Below are 20,852 nucleotides of genomic sequence, written 5' to 3'. Positions count from 1 at the left end.
TCGAATTGAAGGTAGAGGTCCGCTCTGTGAGGATGAACGAACCCGTCCCCTACGTCCACGTCGTATTCGATCTCCCTATTCGCTTCGTTCAGATTGGCGAACGTGCGACGGTTGGGAGGGAAAGATTGCAATTCGTAACTTTCGATTTGCTCCATTTTACATGTATGGTTATTTATTATACGTTGATCTCCACGATGGCCGTCGTAGTGGCACCTGCGAAATCCACCACGTCTCCTTTCTCGTTCGTCACCACCAACTCTATGTCGTCTATGCGGTTGCGACATACTGGAAAATAGATCGGCGAAGAGGGCGTGTAGATGATCGGTTCCATGAACTCGGAACTTGGTTTGAAAGTGGCTATGATTCCCGTCTGCTTGTGACTTCCTAACAATCCGTCCGAAGATTTCGTGATCATGCCTTCGGCCACGTTGCAGTGTACGTTCAGAGTCTCTATGGCCAAGAATTTAGGAATGTTGGTTGCTACGTGCTTGATGCCAGCTTCGAGTTTGGTGTCGTTCTCGAAACCTAAAAGTTCTCCCATGGTGCCCAGGTCCACGGTCTCCGTCGCGGATAGGATTTCCACTCTGTGCGTGACCGAATTTTGAGAAAGGTATGTGCCTTTGGGTAACTGAGCTTGCAAAGTGGAAAGATTGTATTGTCCTGGCGTGACGACGATGTGTTCGCTTCCGACGCTAATTTTGTTGTTGTGATGCGTAACATTGGGTATGAGGTACATGCTGTAGAATGCACGCAGAGCCACGGATTTAGGATAGACGATGTCGTCGTGCAGCGTGAGTTTCAAGATTGAAGATTCGCTCGTGAGATGGAACACGCCCATCCTAGTGATGCTGTTTGAGGTTCCACAATGCTTTCTGGAAATCTTCGACCGTAGGGTTATTTATTTTAGAGAGAAACGCGAGCACGGAGAGGCAGAGATGACCGCAGTTCACGTCTCCGAAATCTTGAATGCGTTCGTCGTTGTAGTATATGGAGGTTTTGTTCGTTTTCAGATAATGAACTAAATTTGTAGGTGGAACACCTCCGAAAGAATCGAAAACGAATGCTTTATCATTGTCGTTTTTGTGGTAACATATCCAATGCGTGCCTGGATTTTCTTGACCGTCCAAGTTGACTACTCCGCATTCTCTTCTTTTAACGCTTGAAGGTAACGAGTCGGACATGAAAACTCCTCTGAAGTGTTTGATTTGTAACGGTCCGATCAGAGATTCAATGTCTCGGTTGGTGAGTGCTTCTGTTTCTTTTTTTTAAACTTTTTCATCACGCCCTTTCCCTTCTTCTCCATGGCCAGGTTGTGACGTTTCTGTTCTTCCAACTCGGCCTTGTTCTTCTTCGAGTCGATGACGGTTTTCGCGATGGCGGCACTTCCGCCGGCCAAACTTCCAACGGCCCCCAATGCTGCCAGGATGGCCGGGATGCTGAATATGAAACCTCCGATCTTTTGCTGTTTCCGCGAACGCTGCAATCTTTTCAATTGAGGTGTGCTGAGCAGCAATTTCATTCCGTGTCCTTTCGACAAGCAAGAACGTTTCTTCTCGCGTTGTTTCTTGGTGAGTAACCCATCGAGGGCACCTAGATTTTTTAGATTGGAGTATGGTATCTGGTACACGACACACTTGGGCTTCATGTTGATGCTCTATGTGTTATTTTCACGGTATGTTATTTATATATATATTCTGAGATTTTTTCTTGTGTAGTTTTTTACGGTATGTTATTTATATATTTTCAAGGCCTCGCAGTCGTTACACAAATTCTATTACGTGCTTCGTTTTCTTGCCAAGAAGTTCCTTTGTTCCCTTGTACACGATTCGAGTTTTGTTCTCGATTAAAATAGATAGCTTCTCGTCGGATTACATGTTAGCGTATCGATCTGGTAAAAATAGACTGTATTGTGCGTTGAGCAACAGGCGTACCTTGGGACCATACTGGGTAGAAACGATTGAACCAGAAGTTATCGTGTAAGGTTTGTCGACTTCCAATTCCTGAATTTTTACATACTCGACTGACAAATTTAGCATTTGTTTTAATGCTTGGAGATCACTTATTTTTTCAGTCGTCATATCAAAAAAAATTTCAAAGTGTTAGAGAGAAATTTAATTGTTTTTTCACGATGCGTGTTATTTATATATACCGAAGATTATTTATTTATATATCAAGTTTTTTTTGACACGTATATATATTATTATTTTTAACAGAGGAAGAAAGTCCGTGCTTCGGAAAACGCGATGATGTGCGTAATGATATCTTCCGTCTCCTGCATAGACTTGTACCAATCATCAGTATACCGTCTTCTTCCCTGCCTTGCCTCGTGCAATTCATCGAACCTTTCGTTTAATTTTTCCCCTGCAGCCGAAAGCAGAATGTTGAGATCACCACACCTCAGGCCGCTGATCTCCCGAAGATGGTCCTTGAGAACCATTTCACAAGGGATGCGAAATTCCGGCGTTGTTTTTGCCATGATCACAAGTTTATTAACATCTCTGTTTACTACTTTTTTGAATATTTTAGATAGTAGCTCGGGTGGCAAATCAGTTATACGAGACATGTTGTTATTATTATTATTTTTACTCTATGTTATTTATATACCCCACCCCAATTTTTGTTTCGTGTTCATGGCGATGGTGGTACCCAGTGCGGCGACCCGTTCACCCAGCGATGCGTCTCTGCTCACGAACCTTTCGAAAGCTGCATGTTCCAATTTTTTGTCTGCTTCGTGACGTGCATCCAGATCCGTCTGCGTGGTGTTGTAGGCGATGTCGTGATCTTTGCATGCCGCGTCCAACGGATTCACACCCTTGTCTCCTCTCTCCAATCTTTTCTCGAGTTTGGTACCCGGTCCGCAGTACTGGTAGCCAGGTAAATGCATCTCGAAAGGTAACTTGTTGATGATGTCGTTCACGAGACCCTTTCCTTCGGCCACGTTCCAAAATTTCGGAGGCAGCGTGTTGATGATTTTGATCAGGTAACCTATGCCCTTGTCGTCGTTCACGATGAAGTTGGAAAGTTTCGTGCTGATCATGTCCACGATGCCAACCTTCTCGTTGTAGAAATTACGATTGCCTGCATTCTCTTCGCCGGCTATCACCAACAATCGGTCCACGAGCTTCCTAACATCGTCCACCCAAACGAATTCTTTGGGTAACGTGTTGTAGCGTTTGACGCCGCTGCCCGTTTTGACCTGGTTCCAAATCGTTTTGATGAGATTCCTGTACTTCTCGCCGCTGCTCGATTTCACCCTATTCTGCGAGGCGTCGTTGTTCTGGTACAAGGCGTCCGTCATGATCAAAATTTCCTTGTAACTCTGGTAATCTTCGTCGGTGTAATCTTTCGGCTGCTTTTTGGCGACGAGTTCCCACAGTCCCACCGTACCCGGATACCTGTTCCAACTATCCTTGTCGCCTAAATTAACTTTAATGTCGTTGCCTTCGAAGGTCACCTTCGATTTCCCAATCTTCCACACCACACCACCGCCTTCGTTGGTTTCCATGCTAGGATACAATCCGAACACTTCATCCTTGTCGAATTTCCCCGTACTCAGGTAGTCTCGTGCCAAAGGCCCCAACTCGATTTTATCCGAAGAGGACGTGCTACCAATGGCTCGACGTCGTGCCGGTGCATCCTTCAGTTCGAACGGCGTCGAAGGAATGCTCGAAATGGGCGTGGGTACAGCATAACTTTTAGCTGCGAGCGGCACGAGTTCGTTGATCAAATTTTTATTTTGTTCCGTGACACTTTTAATTTCTTTACCTAGACCGCTGATGGCATCGATCACAGGTTGATCCTGACGTTTCTTCTCTTCGTAGAATCCGCGATTCTCGGATTTCCAACCTTTGAAGCGTTTCGCGAGGTAATCGCGAAGCTTGAGATTTTCGTCTTCGATTTTTCGTTTCGTCATGACGTTATTTATATACGTCGTTTCTCACAACGTTGCAACGTTTAGAAAGTCGTTGATTTTGTTTCTGTATTTTCCGTCGTTGGGTTTCCTCGTCATGTCGATCGTCGCGAATCCGAAATCGTCACCGTTCCAGCAAGTAGAGCAGCAGCGTTCCGAAAATTGATTGTAGTTCATGTCTCCGCCTACGTAGTCATCGTACGCGTGCTTGAGGTTGGTGTGATCTTGACGAAACAAACATATGAAATTAGCGTTGTCGCGTACTAACTGTTTTGGAATTTTGGAAAACGTTTGAGCTAGGTAAAAACAATCCATTCCTTTGTGACGACCTTGCGTGAAAAAGTTGCGAATTTCATTTTGATTTTCCAGGATGGCGTCGTCGAACACAACAACTGAATTTTCACGACAATCGTCGAGTGGTTTTATTTCCGAAGCGAACGTTGCAATGTCCAGACCATCGTACAGTTTCATCAGTTGCTGGTATTTGGATTGCTCCAAACTTTTTGAGAACACGTACAGGTGCCTGTTCTTCCAATCTAACCAATTCGGTGCGAGGAGAAAATTGTCCACGAGCAGTGTCGTTTTCCCACACCCCGAAGGACCTACGATCAGACAGCGGATGCTGTCGGGAAGCAACTCGCCGTTCTTTTTCTTCGTTTGACTTTCCGGATCCGGTAGACGCTTCACCACGTTCCACGTACTTACAAGATCACTTCGTCCGCGTCGATCCAACTCTTTTCCGGAAGTCCTAGCCATTTGACAAACAGTTTGTCACCTTTCCTACGCAATACTTTCTCGATGAGGTACGTATCGGGGTGTTTCGTTTTAGAGAGTTCCTCTTCGTAAAATCTTCCTTTCAAAATCTCGCCGCTACTATCTTTTATTATATACGTGTGTCGGTTTCCGGGTAGAACTCGAACCACCGTAAAAAGTTCCGTGCTCCAATTTTTTGTGAATCCCTTCTCGAAGGTGCGTTTGAATTTGCTGATCCTCACCTGGTCTCCAATTTTGTATTTAGCTTTTTTTGTCGTGGGTGTGTACTTTGGACAGTAAACTGTAGAAATTAAACGCCGCTCGTCGGACTTGGTAACGTCGGCTGGCTTCATGCCTATTGTTCTGTGTACCGTGTCATTATAGGTGTCGACGAGTTCCGACAGGATGTCGACCCATTTGTAATTTCCCCGAAGCGTGAATCGTTTCCACATGTGTGTTTTCAAGGTTCGATTGAATCTCTCCACGATGCTGGCTTTGATGTGACTGAAGGTCGAATAATGTCGAATCTTGTGTTTTTGAATAAACTTTTGGAATACGGCGTTGTAAAATTCTTTACCGTTGTCCGTTTGCAGAAACCGTGGTCGTCTGCCACCGCTTTCGCAAAAAATTGTCTTGAATGCTTCCGTGACGCACGTTCCCGTTTTCGCCTTCAAAGGTAGAGCCCATGCGAATTTCGAAAACGTGTCTATGACGGTGAGAAGGTACTTGTTGCCCTTGTTCAATTTATGCACGTTTTTCAAATTACCGCTGCTCATCTCCACGAGGTCACTTTGCCAGAGGTCGTCGATGCCCTTGGTTACCACAGCCAAACGTTCGTAGTTACGGCGTGCAGGTTTATGCAATTCTTCGACGATGGCTTGCCTAGACATTTTTTTTTTAGAGATTACGTTTCAAGAGAAGCACAAGCGTGATGGGATTCAAAGAGGGTGGCACTTCGCTCGTGTTTTGAATGATCAGCTTATCGCCGGCACTCACGTCGAAAACGGTGAGATCTTCGTCTTCGTGTATTTCATATATGTTGCGCGTTTCGTTCCAACGTGCCAGAGGAATATTTCCTGCTTTCTGGACACCACGATTCGATATCAAAGTCATGGTGGGAACGCTAGCTTTTCTGCCGTGAGACCAGTACGAAAATTCGTTTATCTGAATCGTGCCATCGAGGAGAAACTTGTAGTACGGATGATAAGGATGCAACATGTACAGTTTGTTACCTTCGACGAACGTGGAGATTCTCTGTTGATTGGGTACGCTGTTGATTTCGATGGCTTGCAGAGAATGCAGTTTAGCGAATTTAGTGTCGACGCCGAGCAGATTACTGTGAACTTGTCCGAGTTTATTTTCGATGGGCAGCAAATGCTCGACTATGGTATCCGTTACGGCAGAAAACGACGGTTTGATTTTCACTTCCACGTTCAACTGCTTGTAGTTTTCGTTGAGTTCTTGCAACTTGGCACCGAAAGAGGCCAGCGTCGATTCCTGCGTGGATTCCAGCACTCCGACTTGATCTCTGATGTTGACGACGATATTCTGAAGGTTCTCGACTTGATTCAATTTCGAGCTCTTCTCGGTAAGATCGTTCACGATGCTTCGCATCTCTGTAAACTGCGTGTGAAGATCGGCGACGCTCTGCGAAGTGGGCAGCGTCGACACCAGCGAGGCAAGTTCGTCCCGAATCTGTTCCACGTTCGCCGTTTCCGTTTCCAGTCGTTTCAGCATTCGAGATATGTTCCTTTTCAAAGCGTGCAATTCTTTGGAGGTGGGGAGATTGGCCACTTTACTCTCGAGATCGCTCAACGAACTTTTGGTGTCGCTCGATTCGGATAGTGCCGTCACCGCCGTTTTCAATTTTTCCAAATCTTCGCTCGAAGGCACGCTCGTCCGTAACGATTCCAAGTCACCCTGTATGTTGTCCAGTACGTGATGAAAATGAGCGAGATTCGTTTCGACGTTCAAATTTTCTAAATATTCGATCTTCTGCTGAACCGTGATTAACGTGTCCTGAATGCTCGTCAACGCTCCCGCTTCAGCGTGAATATTTTTAATTTCTTCGTTGATCAACTCCAAGGACGCCTGAAGCGTAGCGATGGTGGTTTGAATGTGTTCGAAATCTTGATAGGCCTCCAATTGAATTTTTATGTTCGCGACGCTTTTACCGATGACCTGCAGTTCGTCCGACGATGGTAGGTTCGTCATTGTATCTTCCAAAGTCTGCAACTTGGATTTAATTTCTTCCAACGTGCTGGTGAATTCTTCTTGTAATTTGGAAACGACGACGTGCAAGCGTTCTGCGTCTATATCGCTCACGACGGTTTGAAGTTCAGAGAAATTCTTTTCTATTGCGGAAGTTCGTTCTTCGATTTCGAGTTTTAATTTTTCCAAATCTTCATTTTTCGATTGAAATTGCTGTAATTTGGCCAAATCATTTTGAAGCGAATCCACGCTCAACTGTATATTTTGAACGCTGTCGTAAGAAGGTACGTCGACATAATTTTTTATCAGCGTTTTCAGTTCGGAATCGATTTTCAGAATGGGGTCGAGACATTGCGTTTGGAGCGTAGCGATTTCCGACTCTAAACTTTTGTTTAAGGTTTCCTGCAAAGCGATCAAATCGGTCCTCAACTTCTTAATTCGGACGTCCAACATGAGAATCTCTTCTGCGTGGTCTACACGCTTGGTGTTGCCGAAAATGTCGTTAGGCATTTTTGGTTAACGGTTATTTATAATAGGATAGACGATACGTAATTCTACGAAGAGAGGAATAAGTTTGTCGTAATCTCCGAGGAGTTCCACGTAAAGATAATCCCCTGCAGAAACATCGTACGTAATGTTAGAAAGCATCTTGTCGTGCTTGATTCGAAAAATGTTCTTGCAGGTAGAAATTTTGATTTCGCCTGCGTTTTCCGGATTCACGGTGATTTGAAGTTTCCCGTCGATCGGAATTTCGTAGAAATGTAAATTGTTATTAAAAACATAAAACATCTTGCCCACATCGTCCTTCAGTTTCGTCCAAATGCTGTTGAGGTGAATGATCAACAGACCGTTGAGTTTAGGTAACACGGAAGGTAAGACTTCATGATCTGGTATGGTTTCCATAATGATCTGTTTTTTGAAACCGAACAAATTCATAGGCATGCTGGTTATTTAAGAATACAGTCAAAGTTTCTTGTAATGACAGTCAATGTTTTTTTTTGTAATAACTAACAACATGATTTTTTTTTTGTTTTTTTTTTGTTTTTATGAATCTTCTGTTGAAGATGGACATATGTTGCAGGTTTTGCTTTCTGCTAAGCGATAGTGCCCCCACGGCAATGTGTGAATACCACACTCGAGAACGCACCTCTTATCGTCGTTGGGATCCAGGGCAATTTTTCTAACTTTGTTTGTGGTCAACACATGGTCGACGCTCTGGATGCGCTGTTCTTCTCTTAGAACCGACGACCTGGTCTTGAGGCAATCGACAAAGTCCTCGAATGCGAGATGCTCCCGAACCACCTGTCTGCCGACACCCTTGGCCTTCTTGGTAACGCTGCCCTCGGCTTTGATGGCATAGGCCTTGGCGCGAAGACCCGCAAACTCGAGAATTACATCACCGTCCTTCTCGACTTTGAGTTTGCCAGGCACTTTTTTGTTTCGGGGCAGGATGCCGTACTGGTTCGGCTGGGGATAGCCCGAGGTGTCGAAGAGGTTGACCAAAGATGGTACCGTGACTATATCCCCGTATGCATCGGCTGAGTGGACTTGGTACACCAAGCTGTCCGTGTCCGTGTAGAGAAGCGAGATGTTGTGGCTATAATGTGGACGTAATATGTCGTAGTACGTCTCGAACATGTGCAGCTTGCTCAGGTCTAATACTGAGGCACCAACATAAATTGGCTTGTCGAGCCTCACCTCACTCTTCCTCATATGCACCAGAGCAAGCTGCTCATTATAAATGGTCCTCGATTTAAATAATGGGTTTGCTACGAGCCTGCGACATTGTGCTTTCCTCGTTACCAATTTTATGTCCATGCGATTCCGTACATTCTCCATAGTTTTGCCAAACACCGCATTATTCATTAACTTGAAGAAATCGCGATCAAAATCAGAAGTGGCGACTGTGCGATGTTCGGTGTTGAGCTCGATGTATGGCTTCAACCATGGAGAATGCTCGAACTTGAGGATGTGGTGAACTGCGTGGACCGCGACCCCTCGCTGCATCAACCACCGGAGATTCTGGTAGTGCAGGACGTAATTCTTCTTGGACTCGAAATCCATGACGAGCTTCTTCTGGTTGGAATCGGGTGGACACTTGAACTCGGGTGCAGGGGGAAGATCGCTGAACAAATCCTGCAGCTTCTCGGAGAACTCAAGGTCCACCTCGGCGAAGAACCCATGTTCCGAATCGTCGAAGCTTTCGATGTCGAAGTTGGAAGGGTCAGCCCACTCGAAGCCTCTAAAGGGGAGTGGCTGCATCATGGAGTGTCCGTAGAGGTTATTGACGTCCGTGTACATGATGTAGCTGGACGGTCGTGAGGGGTCGCAGCCGCTGGCCATGTGGTGATTGTTGGCGCGCGAGTGTCGCTGCGACACCTGGACCATTCCACCCCGCACGGCACGTTCCACAAACAGCATCATGTTCACGTCCGAAAGAAGCTCCAGCTCGATCTTCGTCACCAGAAACATGGCCGACCACGCCAGTCCGGGGAGACTGTAGAAGTAGGCGGGGTCCAGCTGGTAGATGGTCTTCGCAGTCGCACGGAACGTCTGGAACACGTCGGCGAGGAGCGTCACATCAAGTCTGAGGTAGGCGTCGTGGTAGTCCCCGAGAGTTCGACAGCCCAGCTCGCGCCACATGGACTGGGCGTGGTGATATTCCTCGTCGGTGATGTTCGAGCCTCGCAGCTTGCTATAGAAGTTTGCTCGAGGAGGTAGCGACGTCTCTGCGAACTTGGAAGGGTCTGTGATGTATTCGTAGGGATAGACCCCCTTACGCCTGAAGAGACCTGCGTCCAAGTTCGGAAAGTTTCCGGAGGTAATGAGCATTTGCTCGTCGCTAAGCTTCCCTGCGAGAGCATCGAGGCTGGCCGGGAGGAACCTCAGGGAGTCGAGGAAGCGAAGCTCGACGGTAGAGTGTGTTTCTGAGATTCGCACCCACTTGCTCAAGCTAATGTAACGCTCCTCGTTCTGCGCCAGGACGTTGATTCGCATGTCGTCGTACCCAAGATGCTTGACGAGGTGGTGGAAGTCGTATCCCGAGCCATTGTGAAAAAACACAGGGATAAATCGCGGGTCCCGGGCCATGAGGTTGCATCCGTTGCACCAAGAACCAACATACCTACCGTTAAAGTGATCGTGGTGTTGGACTTTACGGTTGTTGGCGGTGTACTCCTTGACGCAGACAGGGCAAGCGATGGCCTCGTCGTGTCTACGCTGATCGTCGGGAGACAGTGGGAGCATAGACTTGGGGGCCAACAGTACCTTCCCTATCTCGTTGGCCTCGACAACCATCCTCTCGAGGAAGTGTTTGGCGGCGTCGGGACCACGGTACACGTAGGGCTCGGGGGCGATGTGCTGGTCACGTCGCACCACAACGTATGCGAAACTGGATGCCTCGTGGAGTTGGTAAGGGGTGGTGGAGGAAACTTCGGGATCGGGATCGCAAGTGGACAGGGGTTTGAGGAAGGCCTCGAAATCCGCGATGATGATAGCGGGGTGCTCCACCATAGCACCGTGCATGTGGAAACGCTCCACAGTGCCAGGTTTGGGCAAGACTGCCACACCAGGCTCGTTGTTACTACAGTAGAACTTGTGGCGAGCGAGCTTCTCGACAGCGATGTTGGAACCTTTGATGTGCTGATAATCCTGCTGTTTTTGATTGTCAAAAGTTGACAAGCACCTGCGACAAACTTCTATGTGGTGTTCGTGTTTGCTTGTTTGGCTCCACACCAACCGGGAGAGGGAACGGATAAGGGTGTAGTGGTGATGGGTCTCGTCCTTGATGAGCAGAAGGTGAATTTCCTGCGCACCATCAACGTTTACGTCTCTCACCCGGATGGGGTACACCGCATTTTCGTCAGTGAGACCGTAAACGTTGATGGCCAACCGCGCACGAGCCTCAAACTTTCGAATGTCCGAAAGCGCCACCGGGTAGTCGATCCCAGCCATCGCAACTTCCAGCTCTGGCTCGTAGGGTAGGTAGTGGTTAACTCGGCGTGGTTGGTTTTTCCAGTGGACAGGGTGTAATGCTGCAAGCACCGACCAGAGAAAGCACTTGGCGTCATTGTTCTGAATGTTCAGGACAGCCTTCTTTGCCGCAATAATAGGTGGTAAGCGGACGTAGCTGGAGGCGGAGAGAGGTATGAACTTACAAAGTTTGACGCACAGTTCGTGAGGCTCGCCACACAGCGAACCCCCCGAGCCTTTAGCTTGATGTTCCTCCTGTTTTGCCACCAGCTCATCGGCAAACTGGTTGTAGATGGCCTCGAGGTTGTCGACATCCGCCAGATGCAGCGTTTTCGCCTTGGTGTTGTGGCAGAAGCTGTAAATTTCGTCAGACGGCTTCTTGTACTGGCAACGTAGCGATGCGTAGAATTTGGTGGAGTGCATTGCAAGCGCATCACCGAGGATGGAAATAATTTCGGCTTGCATGTTCTCCAAAAAGCTACGCACGTCGCATGAGCCCTCCGAAGTGATGACAAAATCCTCTAACAACCGCTGGAAAGCAGACTGGTTAGCTTTCGCCACAGGCTTGACGCGTTTGGCGGGTGGTGGCGAGTCGGCTTCCGCTTTCCTCTTGGTCGAGCTGGTCGACGGTTGTGGAACAGGTTTTCCGACGACAACTTTGCATGATGTTATATGCCTCTTCAAATTATTAATAGTAATATGTTCATCGCACCTGGGACATGATTTTTTAGCGGTTACACGCTTGCCTGGCACGCAGGTGCGACGATGTCTTGCAAAATTTTGGCTTGATATGGTTATCTTGCACACAGGACAACTTTTCATGGAGCGCATTTTTTTGGGGGGTATGTTTATTTATATGTGATCTGTTGGTGGTAGAGTGTTTACAAAAAAAATGCCTTACGAGAAAAATTTTGTAGGATAATTCTAATTAGTGTTAGTTTAAGGGGGTTTATTTATATATGGGTGGCGTTGTTTTCCTCAAATATGTACTTTAATAAACCTTGTAAAAAAATTTAAACGTTGAAATTATCCAAAACGGACGCAGCATACTACCAGGCCGGGGGATTCGAAGCCGGAACCAAAATATCGACGAGAAGTCACACAGTGCTCTTTCCCATGCGTCTGCTGCCTGGTTTCTTCTCCGATTACAAGGAGATCATGTGGAAGGGAGGACTGAGAGTCACGTTTCGAAGAGCGGCCAACGACAACGACGTACTGATGCGATACGCTACTTTGGGTCCGGACGCCACCACGCCGATAGCCAACACTTTACCCGAAGCAGCCAAGTGCGTCATCCGGAGCATGGAATTGAGAATGCCGGTGGTGGAATACGAAACGAACTACGCCCTCAAGTACAAAGCGGAGATCTTGAAAAGTCCGCAGGTGCCGATTCACTTTCACGGTTACCAGTGCGTGCAGAAGATGGCGTCGGGAAGTCACATGGAATTCGACGTGACGACGCAGTTCAACAACATACAGTTCGACATGCCAGATTTCGTCGTAGTGCTTTTTCAGACCGGGAGGGACAAGAATCAGGAAAAAGATTCCAGCAAGTTCGACGACTGCAAGATCAAGAACGTTTATCTGAAGAATGGACGCAACGAAGTGTTCCCGCGCGAGAATTACAACCTCGACGTGACCAAAGACGATTACCTCAAACTTTACGAAGCGTTCTCGGCTTACAAACGCGTGACCGAGGGAAGCGTGGACATGTACTACACGCCCAGCGAGTTCAAAGCACGGAGACCCATGACCGTCATCAACACATCTAAGAGAAAGAAGGTTGTGGTCAACGATCGAACCAACATCAAGGTCGTCTGCGAGTTCCACGATGCCTTGCCCGAGGATACCCTATGCAGTGTCATCCTGATTGCAGAGAAGTCCTTCGCCTACGACGTGAAGAACGAGAGGGTCACAGAGCAGTTTTAACAAGTTTTTTAACATCTTTTCTTGCACAATAAGAAATTTTCTGCACTAGCACAATCAGTTACAATGGCACAATACGAATTTCACTAGTTCAGATCAGTTACAAATGTCAATTTCATTAGTTATCAGTTACAATATCTTTTTTGCACTATAACACGAGACAATCAGAAAATTTGCACAAAAAAATTTGTTGTTGTTTTTACACGTGAAAATTAACAATAAAATTTCTTTTTTTTATCGTTTCAGATGCTGTCGAAACATCAAAAACACATACACACACACTAGAAAAAAGCATGCAACTTTATTTGTAACACGCACATATATTCTCCATCTTCATCAAGAAAATATTATAATAAACATAATTATTTTTATCTATATCTCACAATAAAACTCTATATCCAAAAATATCACAACGTCAAATAACACTAGAGTCGTTAGTACACGTTGCATGCATTACGGAGGTCCTCTGTAGGGTTTCATGGAAGTTTGAGAAAAAAAAAACACGTGAAACTCTACAGAGGCATGACTTTGTTAGCCGTGGCCATTAGAACTGTGTTGGGCACCACGCACCCTCGCGAGGTTATAGGGGCCAGGTATCCTAAAAACAACAATTATTATTTTGTTTGTTTGCTTGCGTCACAATACAGGTGTGTGCGCGCGTGTGTGTGGCACATCGTTCCCCCGAGAGAGGTTTACAAAGGTCACGATATACGGAGTTGGAAAATTACGATATGGCGCATTCGCTCGTTACTGTTGCCAGCCATGGGTCTCTCTCTCTCTCTCTCTTCATCTTACACCAACGTTGGCATCTCTATTTTTCTTAGTTGTAAGTAAATTGCCAACACACTCTAGTTAATAATGCTACATATTATACACACATACGCACACACATACTGCGTTGCCATCCACCCATCTCTCTCTCTTTTACGGCAGCGCCGGCTCTCCTTGCCCAGTGTGTGCACGTTGGCAAAAATTGCTTTATGCGCTGTAAGGCAAGCCTCAAGCAAAGTTGCCAGCTCCTTGCTTTAGGTTAGGTTAGACCAAAAAAAATCTTGGTGATTTTTTTTCGAGTGAGGAGTTGGCAACGCTGATTTTTACTTGAGGGCGGTCAACCGGGTTGATTGCACAAGCAAAATTGCCAGCTCCTTGCTTTAGGTTAGGTTAGACCAAAAAAAATCTTGGTGATTTTTTTTTCGAGTGAGGAGTTAGCAACGCTGATTTTTACTTGAGGGGCGGTCAACCGGGTTGATTGCACAAGCAAAGTTGCCAGCTACTTGCTTTAGGTTAGGTTAGACCAAAAAAGAGTGTGGGTAAGCTGTCGGTTGTTTAACTCTTCCCTTTCTCTTTTTTTTCTTGTAAAAGGCTATGGCAAAAGTACCAGTGGGTTGGCAACCTTGCTTTATGCGCTGTAAGGCAAGCCTCAAGCAAGGTTGCCAGCTCCTTGCTTTAGGTTAGGTTAGACCCAAAAAAAAAACCTTGGTGATTTTTTCGAGTGAGGAGTTGGCAACACTGCGAGAAAATACCTCAAGCAAGGTTGCCAGCTCCTTGCTTTAGGTTAGGTTAGACCCAAAAACAAAAACCTTGGTGATTTTTTCGAGTGAGGAGCTGGCAACACTGCTCCTCACTTCAGCTCCTCACTTGATGTTTGTGAACCGGCTTAATTGGACTACTTATTGCCCAAGCGTGTTCTTTGTATAGACACAAATTGTATTTTTAAAATGCGTTGAAGTTAATGTGACTATAATTGAAATTATATTCAGCGATCGAGACGAAAACGAGAGAGCGTTTACATAACTTGGGACAAGAACAAGATTTAGAGTTTAAAAGAGTACCCGACTGTCTCACTTCCTTTCGCTGTAATTTCTGTAGGGCCTCTAAAAGGCACGTATCTAGAAATACACCGAACCAATTGTGTCAGGAATAATAATAATAATATGATGTTTAAGTTAAAATTATATTATTACCACATAAATAGGTAAAAAGATCGGATAACAGCACGTATTCATTATCTAGCTTACCTGTAGTTAAGATCGGCATAATTTGCATAAAAAACAAGTGCCCTGACAAATTTCAAATTGATGAAGAATTGAATATTTATTGAATAAAAGAGAATGTTAGATCCGGTTAGCGAAAAGTAAAGTTCCTGATTAATATTTTATGTATATTGTTATAAATAGTAGCGTGCAATCATAAATCTTTGGTAATTGGTACTGTCCTTCTAAGCCCCCTAATTCCAATCTTTCTTCCAATAAGTTCAAAGAGTGGGCCTCCTCGATGGCGCAGCGGTATCGTCGTTGCCTTGTAATCAAGGGATCCCGGGTTGGATACCCGGTGGATGCAAGTAGTGGTTCGAATCTCACTTTAAACTGCAAGTCCAGTCCCGATTAGCCTTTCTGTGCAAAAAGTGGACTTAGAAACTACAAATCAATCAATAAGTTCAAAGGAAATTATAACCATCGATTATGTAATAAATGAATGCTACACAAATATATTTTCATTATTTATTTTTTGCACTTGGAAAGTCTTTCTTGGGGAGGGGTCCGGACCCCTCCCCAAATAAGTCCTTGAGTTTCCTCGATGAAATTACTAGTAATTATCTCGACTTGTATTCAAGGGGTCTCACGTTCGATCCCCGGTAGAACTACACAGTGGTCTGGATCCCACTTTATCCTGTAGCCCCAGTCCCGATTACCCTATTTAAGCATGTAATTGACTTAAAACTAACTTTAATTTTGCTATAATGTATGTAAGATTCAATTGGGACAGTCTCTGTATTAATGTATTTATCCTTTTGGAAAACAGAAATAAGACAAATGGAACACAATGAAAAAACAGCCGGGTGAAGGAAATCAACTTTGGATTTTCCGAAATGGTCGGAGCACGGTCAAAAGCCGCCCCCAAGGGAAAAAACAATACCAAGGGTAGAAGAAGAAGAAGTAAGCGAAGCCACGCCCACTATTGTAAAACCTGGTCAGAGTCATCTATCGGCAGACGGCTGAACTTGTAGAACTTGAACATAACCCCGCCAGCCGATGGCCAGCCCCGCTATGGCTCGAATAAAGCCATTCTCAAAGCTGTTTGAAAATGCATATCAATGTTTGCAAATGGCGTATTGTCACAATGGGCCTCTCAATTTGAAAAAACAAAAAATCAGTTTAGTCAGGAAGGATGCAAGAAAGCCTTGCAAGGTTTAATTTTTACAGTAACTTAGAATCGGGGTCTATACGCCGATCCAAAAAGTGAGATATTTGACAGCTAATATCTTTTAAAATATGGAAGTGATAAAAAAATTTCAATATTCACTGTTAAGATTCATCCTTTCTAATCAATTCACCACAAAGCTCATTCAAATGTCTCAAATAGTTTTCGAGTAAAAGTGTTCTGAATGAAGGTCTGTTTTTCCGCTGCCCATGATATAGCCTCTTAAGACTCCACCGATGTTGTCAACCTACACACACAGCATACGCTGTGATGCAATAACCTTAATTGTACCCATATTCCTAACGTGCCCCCCCTCCTAGTTCCCTTATTGATTTTGTGAATTATGGGTAATAGTTACACTAAAAATGAAAAATTTAAAAAAATACTTGTACCAAAATGTATAAACATAAACAGAAAATAGAACAACATTAATATATCTCTGTGTGTTTAAAACTGAAATGCAACAGACCTCAATTGTCACATTTAAGGAGAGAAGCCTTTATAATCAGTCGCCAATTGTTGGGGAAAAAAGAAACATGAATATTAATGAGACTCACATTGGGCTTACTCGATACTATAAAATCTCAAGTAGTGTTAAGTCAAATTTCTACATTGGTTTTGATAACAAAAGGCAGATCTCACATTGCTCTGTACACATCTCTACAAAATTATTATAGTAGTCAATTGACGCCGAAAAAATGCTGACAAGAACCCTAACACAATTCTGTGTACATGAAGAAATTTATTTTTTATCAACAGTCAAGAAAATATACAATCAAGACAGTAATATCACAGACAAGATAACATTATTAACTTATCTGTGATAATATCTAGTGATATATAATAAAAATAAGGGTAGCTGGAAAACAGGAAATGATCCAACAATATTTTGTGAAGTGAGAAATGAAATTGACTGTTTATTTAGTTATTTACTGTATTGCAATGATGCTACACAGGGTAAAAGATATAATTAATTACAAGTGCTTGCCCAACCATAGAAAAGTGAGTCAAAATCAGTTTTAAAAACTACTTTCTCCTTTTAAGGCTCCATTCAAGAATGTGCTGTAAATTCTAGTGTGTAAAATAAATGGCGTGACAGTGCTTCTTTCCGAACATTTCAGTCACAGCACATAGTGAAAATATAATATTTCATTAATGAACTTGGAGCCACTCACCAGTTGTCAGCTGCCATGGATGAACAATATTTCTGTATTGTGAATTGGAATTGCTTATGGCTTGTCTGCAGGCCCGTAGCCAGGCAGGGGCCAGGCGGTGCTCAGCACACCCTGACAGGGTCACCAGCCCCCCCCACCCCCCTGCACTGCCGCTAGCCCCTTGACATTAGGTAAAACTATTTTGTATTCTAATTTGTTTGAGGTGAAGAGTGAAAATGTAGACAGAATATATTAATTTGTTCACAAGTTTGTTCATTCATCTTGTTTATGAGCAGAAGTCTAAGCAGCGGCAAGTGTTTAGAAGATTCTCTAGACTTTAGAAAGTTCTCTCATAGGGAGCCTTCTTTATCTGTACCTTCTCTGCCCCTGTTGCACACTCTCGTTTGACAGAAATCTGTGACTTTGATGTCATTATCCACATTCCATTCGCATCTACATCAAATGTCAACAGATCCTAAGTTTTATTGCTTTGGCCAAGGGTGGGATGTACGGTAGGCACTATGATTGAAGTGAATATTGTACATTTTAACTTAAATAAGGTAAGTCTCCCTAAGTTCGCCACCTTAAGAAAATTTGTTTTAAAATCACGGAGAAATATTTTTTTCAAAATAAAAAATAAAAAATTGCAATGATAATGTTCAATAGAAGAACATATAAATTTGTGAGAAGAAAGACAGTCCCCTTTCTCGAACAATGACCAAAAGAAGGGGGGATGCAACTGGTGAAGTTAGGACGCAGGTGTTCCCTAACTTCGCCACTTGTGCACAAACGGTAAACTCAATTAATATTTTAATAACAGTAGAGTGGATGTAATTTATTTTCATACTAAGCAAAGGCAATATTAATTATACAATATTCATGCATAAAATCAGTACAGATTGTAACAAGCACAATTTTAGTCCAAGACAATTTCACTTCACACTGAGAATGAAGTATCAATTTGAGCACTCTGGGCTAGTGAAAACACATTTATCATTTTTCATTAATTCCACACATTCTTCGTGAACGTAACGATGACATAAACTGCAGCATCTCATATCTAGGACACGATCTTCTTTGCAAAGGAAACAATACCAGCTGTCTATAGATTTGCCTGCTTCAGGATTAGTTTATGGATGAGGATGGGTTGTGTTTTTAGGTTTTACAGTTTTAGGGGTTGTTGTGGCTGTTGGGTAACCATGTGCATTGGAACAGGAAGGAGCAGGATCTGATGGACTGGAGAACAAACTTTTCTGAATTTGGACAGCACGGCTGTTAATTGGTGGACAGTTCCTCTTCGAGAGTCGATCTTACATGTTGTACACCCTTTAAGTTTTGGTGGCCCTCAACTTTGAAAATCTGTATGCAAAACTAATGAATTCTAAGTCTTACTCTATTTTTTTAAAAAAACAAGTTTCATTGTCATAACATCAGTTCTTAAGTTCGCCATGACGCATGATACAATGGCGAACTTTAGAACACATGCAGCTTTTATTAAACACATCAGAAACTACTACATAACAATTATACATTTAATTTTAACAATACCCCTAGAAAGGACACAACGTAGGCTTTGAAATGATATTTTACACTATCTAAATGCAATAGTTATTCTGTTGTATTAAACGGATACTTACAGAGCAAATGTTATATCAGCACTAGCCAGCAACCACTACCAACAGAATGTGGCGACTATCTCCAAGCAAGCACGTGCTAACGGAAATCGACCTTCAGTTTTTCAACTTAGTTTCCAAGGCACCATGCACCTGGCATGAAGTAGCTTCTGATATATTTCGGCTAAACATAGAAACTGTGGGGTGGCGAACTTTGGGACAGTGGCGAACTTATGGCTACCTACCTTATCTGTATCATCAAAAATAGTATGGAGTGTGTATTAAGAGATGGTGGCAGTAGCAGTCATTAGCACTTCAAGAGATGTTTTAGAAGATATAGAAAAAGAAACTGTAGTATTCGTATGATATTTCTAAATTTTATATTTTAAATTAATTTAATGACCCCCAACACACATAAATTACCTTCATTTAATACTATTAAACTTTTAAAAATTGGGCTTGGTTTACAAAGCCCCTCATGATAATCCATGAACCCCCCTGGAGGTCAGTTCTAGCTACGGGCCTGTTTAACTGAAGCAGAACAAGAGCATTCTTACAGGTATTCTTGTGAAAGTGAGTCATTATATATATATATATCATAAACAATACTATGTGCAGACTAAATTACTTGAAAAGTCTAAAATTAAGTAAACTCTCTAGAAAGTGTTTTGTGCTTCCATGTGAAGGTACCTTGAAAACAGTAATACCAAATGAATGAGAAAGTGTTGTGTAATGTTTTATTTTACAGAAATAATGTGTAGTGGAGTTTCTACGTATTTGGCTTGATAATAAATTATATAACCAACCAACATAAAACCAACCACCTGCTGGCTCTACAATGGAAACACAGCCAAAAACACTTGTGCCCAACTGTGTGTTCTTACATTTGGCCAACAACTTTTAGTGTGGTTGGCCCAATGTTTGACCAACCACTTTTAGTATTGTTGGCCCAATGTTTGACTAACACTTTTAGCTACTTAGGCTGCTTTACTTAAAATATTATACCAACTACTACCTTACTTTCATCATCACCGTTACCATAACACCACACTGTAAATGTTTTAATCTGAGTCTGAGCATACTTACTTCTTTTGGAACATGACGATGGAATCTTCCTCGATGTCCTTCATGTCCATGGTTTTCCCTGCCGCTTTGACTTCTGGGAGCTTCCTCATCATCAGCCAACCAATGTGGGAGAAGAAGAACCCCCTGGTGGAGTCATGGGGGTCAGCAGGAGTGTCTGTGAACTTGTGATGTTGCCTGTGGTCTCTTATCCATTCATGGAGACTATTCTGAAAAATTGAAAGAGTTCATACAATTACTTGGAACCAGGATAGCTTTGCTCTTTAAAATTGAACACAACATTTGTTGCCGAGAGAATCAAATTTTCAATGTAAGCTCTGTACTGGCTTTTGAAATATTTATGAAACTAGAAATTTACATCCAACTAATTTTTACAGCTAGATTGTATGTATATACACAGGGTGTTGCGGTACATCAAGAAAGCAGACCTGCCCAGTTGGAAATTTCTACTGGTTCCAATTGAAATTTCAATTGGATTGAATTGGATGCCTAATATAGGTATTGGAATGTATTGGTTTCAATCGGAATCTCAACTGAAACCAATTGGAAAATCAAGTCAATTTCCAATTGGTAAATTGTATCCAATTGTAAGTTTGAATAAAATCAATATGTTATAAATTCATTTATTGACTCAAAGAATAGGTTAGTCTAATTCTTGACACCACATTTCCTGTGATTTAGAAGTTCATTGGAAAAACAGCACACTTGAACTGAATTTCTTCTGAATTCTTATGCATACTACTGATTTATCTTAAAAATACCTAAGAAGAACTATTTCTTAAAAACCAACTCAACCTTAAAGCAGCTAGTAGTTGGAATAAATGTTCATATTAGTTCTTGTTTCTTGCAATATGGAATTTCCATGGTTATTCTTATGTATACATAATACAATTGCAATTGGACAAATGAGCAATCTTCTGATCAACTAAGTCGATCTCGACAGTGTTTTGATTGTTTATAACTTTTTGAAGTGTTGTGGTCAGATTCTTTGTTTAACCTAATTTGTTGAGTTTTCACATATAAAGGAAG

The 20,852-nt window shown here is 43.3% G+C and overlaps 1 protein-coding gene across 3 annotated transcripts in view; it reads right to left on the bottom strand.

Annotated features, from left to right (window-relative positions):
* Positions 1-20,852, bottom strand: part of LOC146003790 (acyl-CoA Delta-9 desaturase-like) — a 220,911-nt gene that overhangs the window by 14,723 nt on the left and 185,336 nt on the right. For all 3 annotated transcript variants that reach the window (XM_083142208.1, XM_083142207.1, XM_083142206.1), the window contains exon 4: positions 19,827-20,032. In XM_083142208.1, coding sequence (XP_082998334.1) covers positions 19,827-20,032 — 206 coding nt within the window. The remainder of the gene's footprint in view (positions 1-19,826; positions 20,033-20,852) is intronic.

The sequence above is a fragment of the Lepisma saccharinum genome, chromosome 20, assembly GCF_977018435.1.
Source record: "Lepisma saccharinum chromosome 20, izLepSacc3.1, whole genome shotgun sequence".
Classification (NCBI taxonomy): domain Eukaryota; kingdom Metazoa; phylum Arthropoda; class Insecta; order Zygentoma; family Lepismatidae; genus Lepisma; species Lepisma saccharinum.
This window is presented reverse-complemented; position numbering and strand designations above follow the sequence as displayed.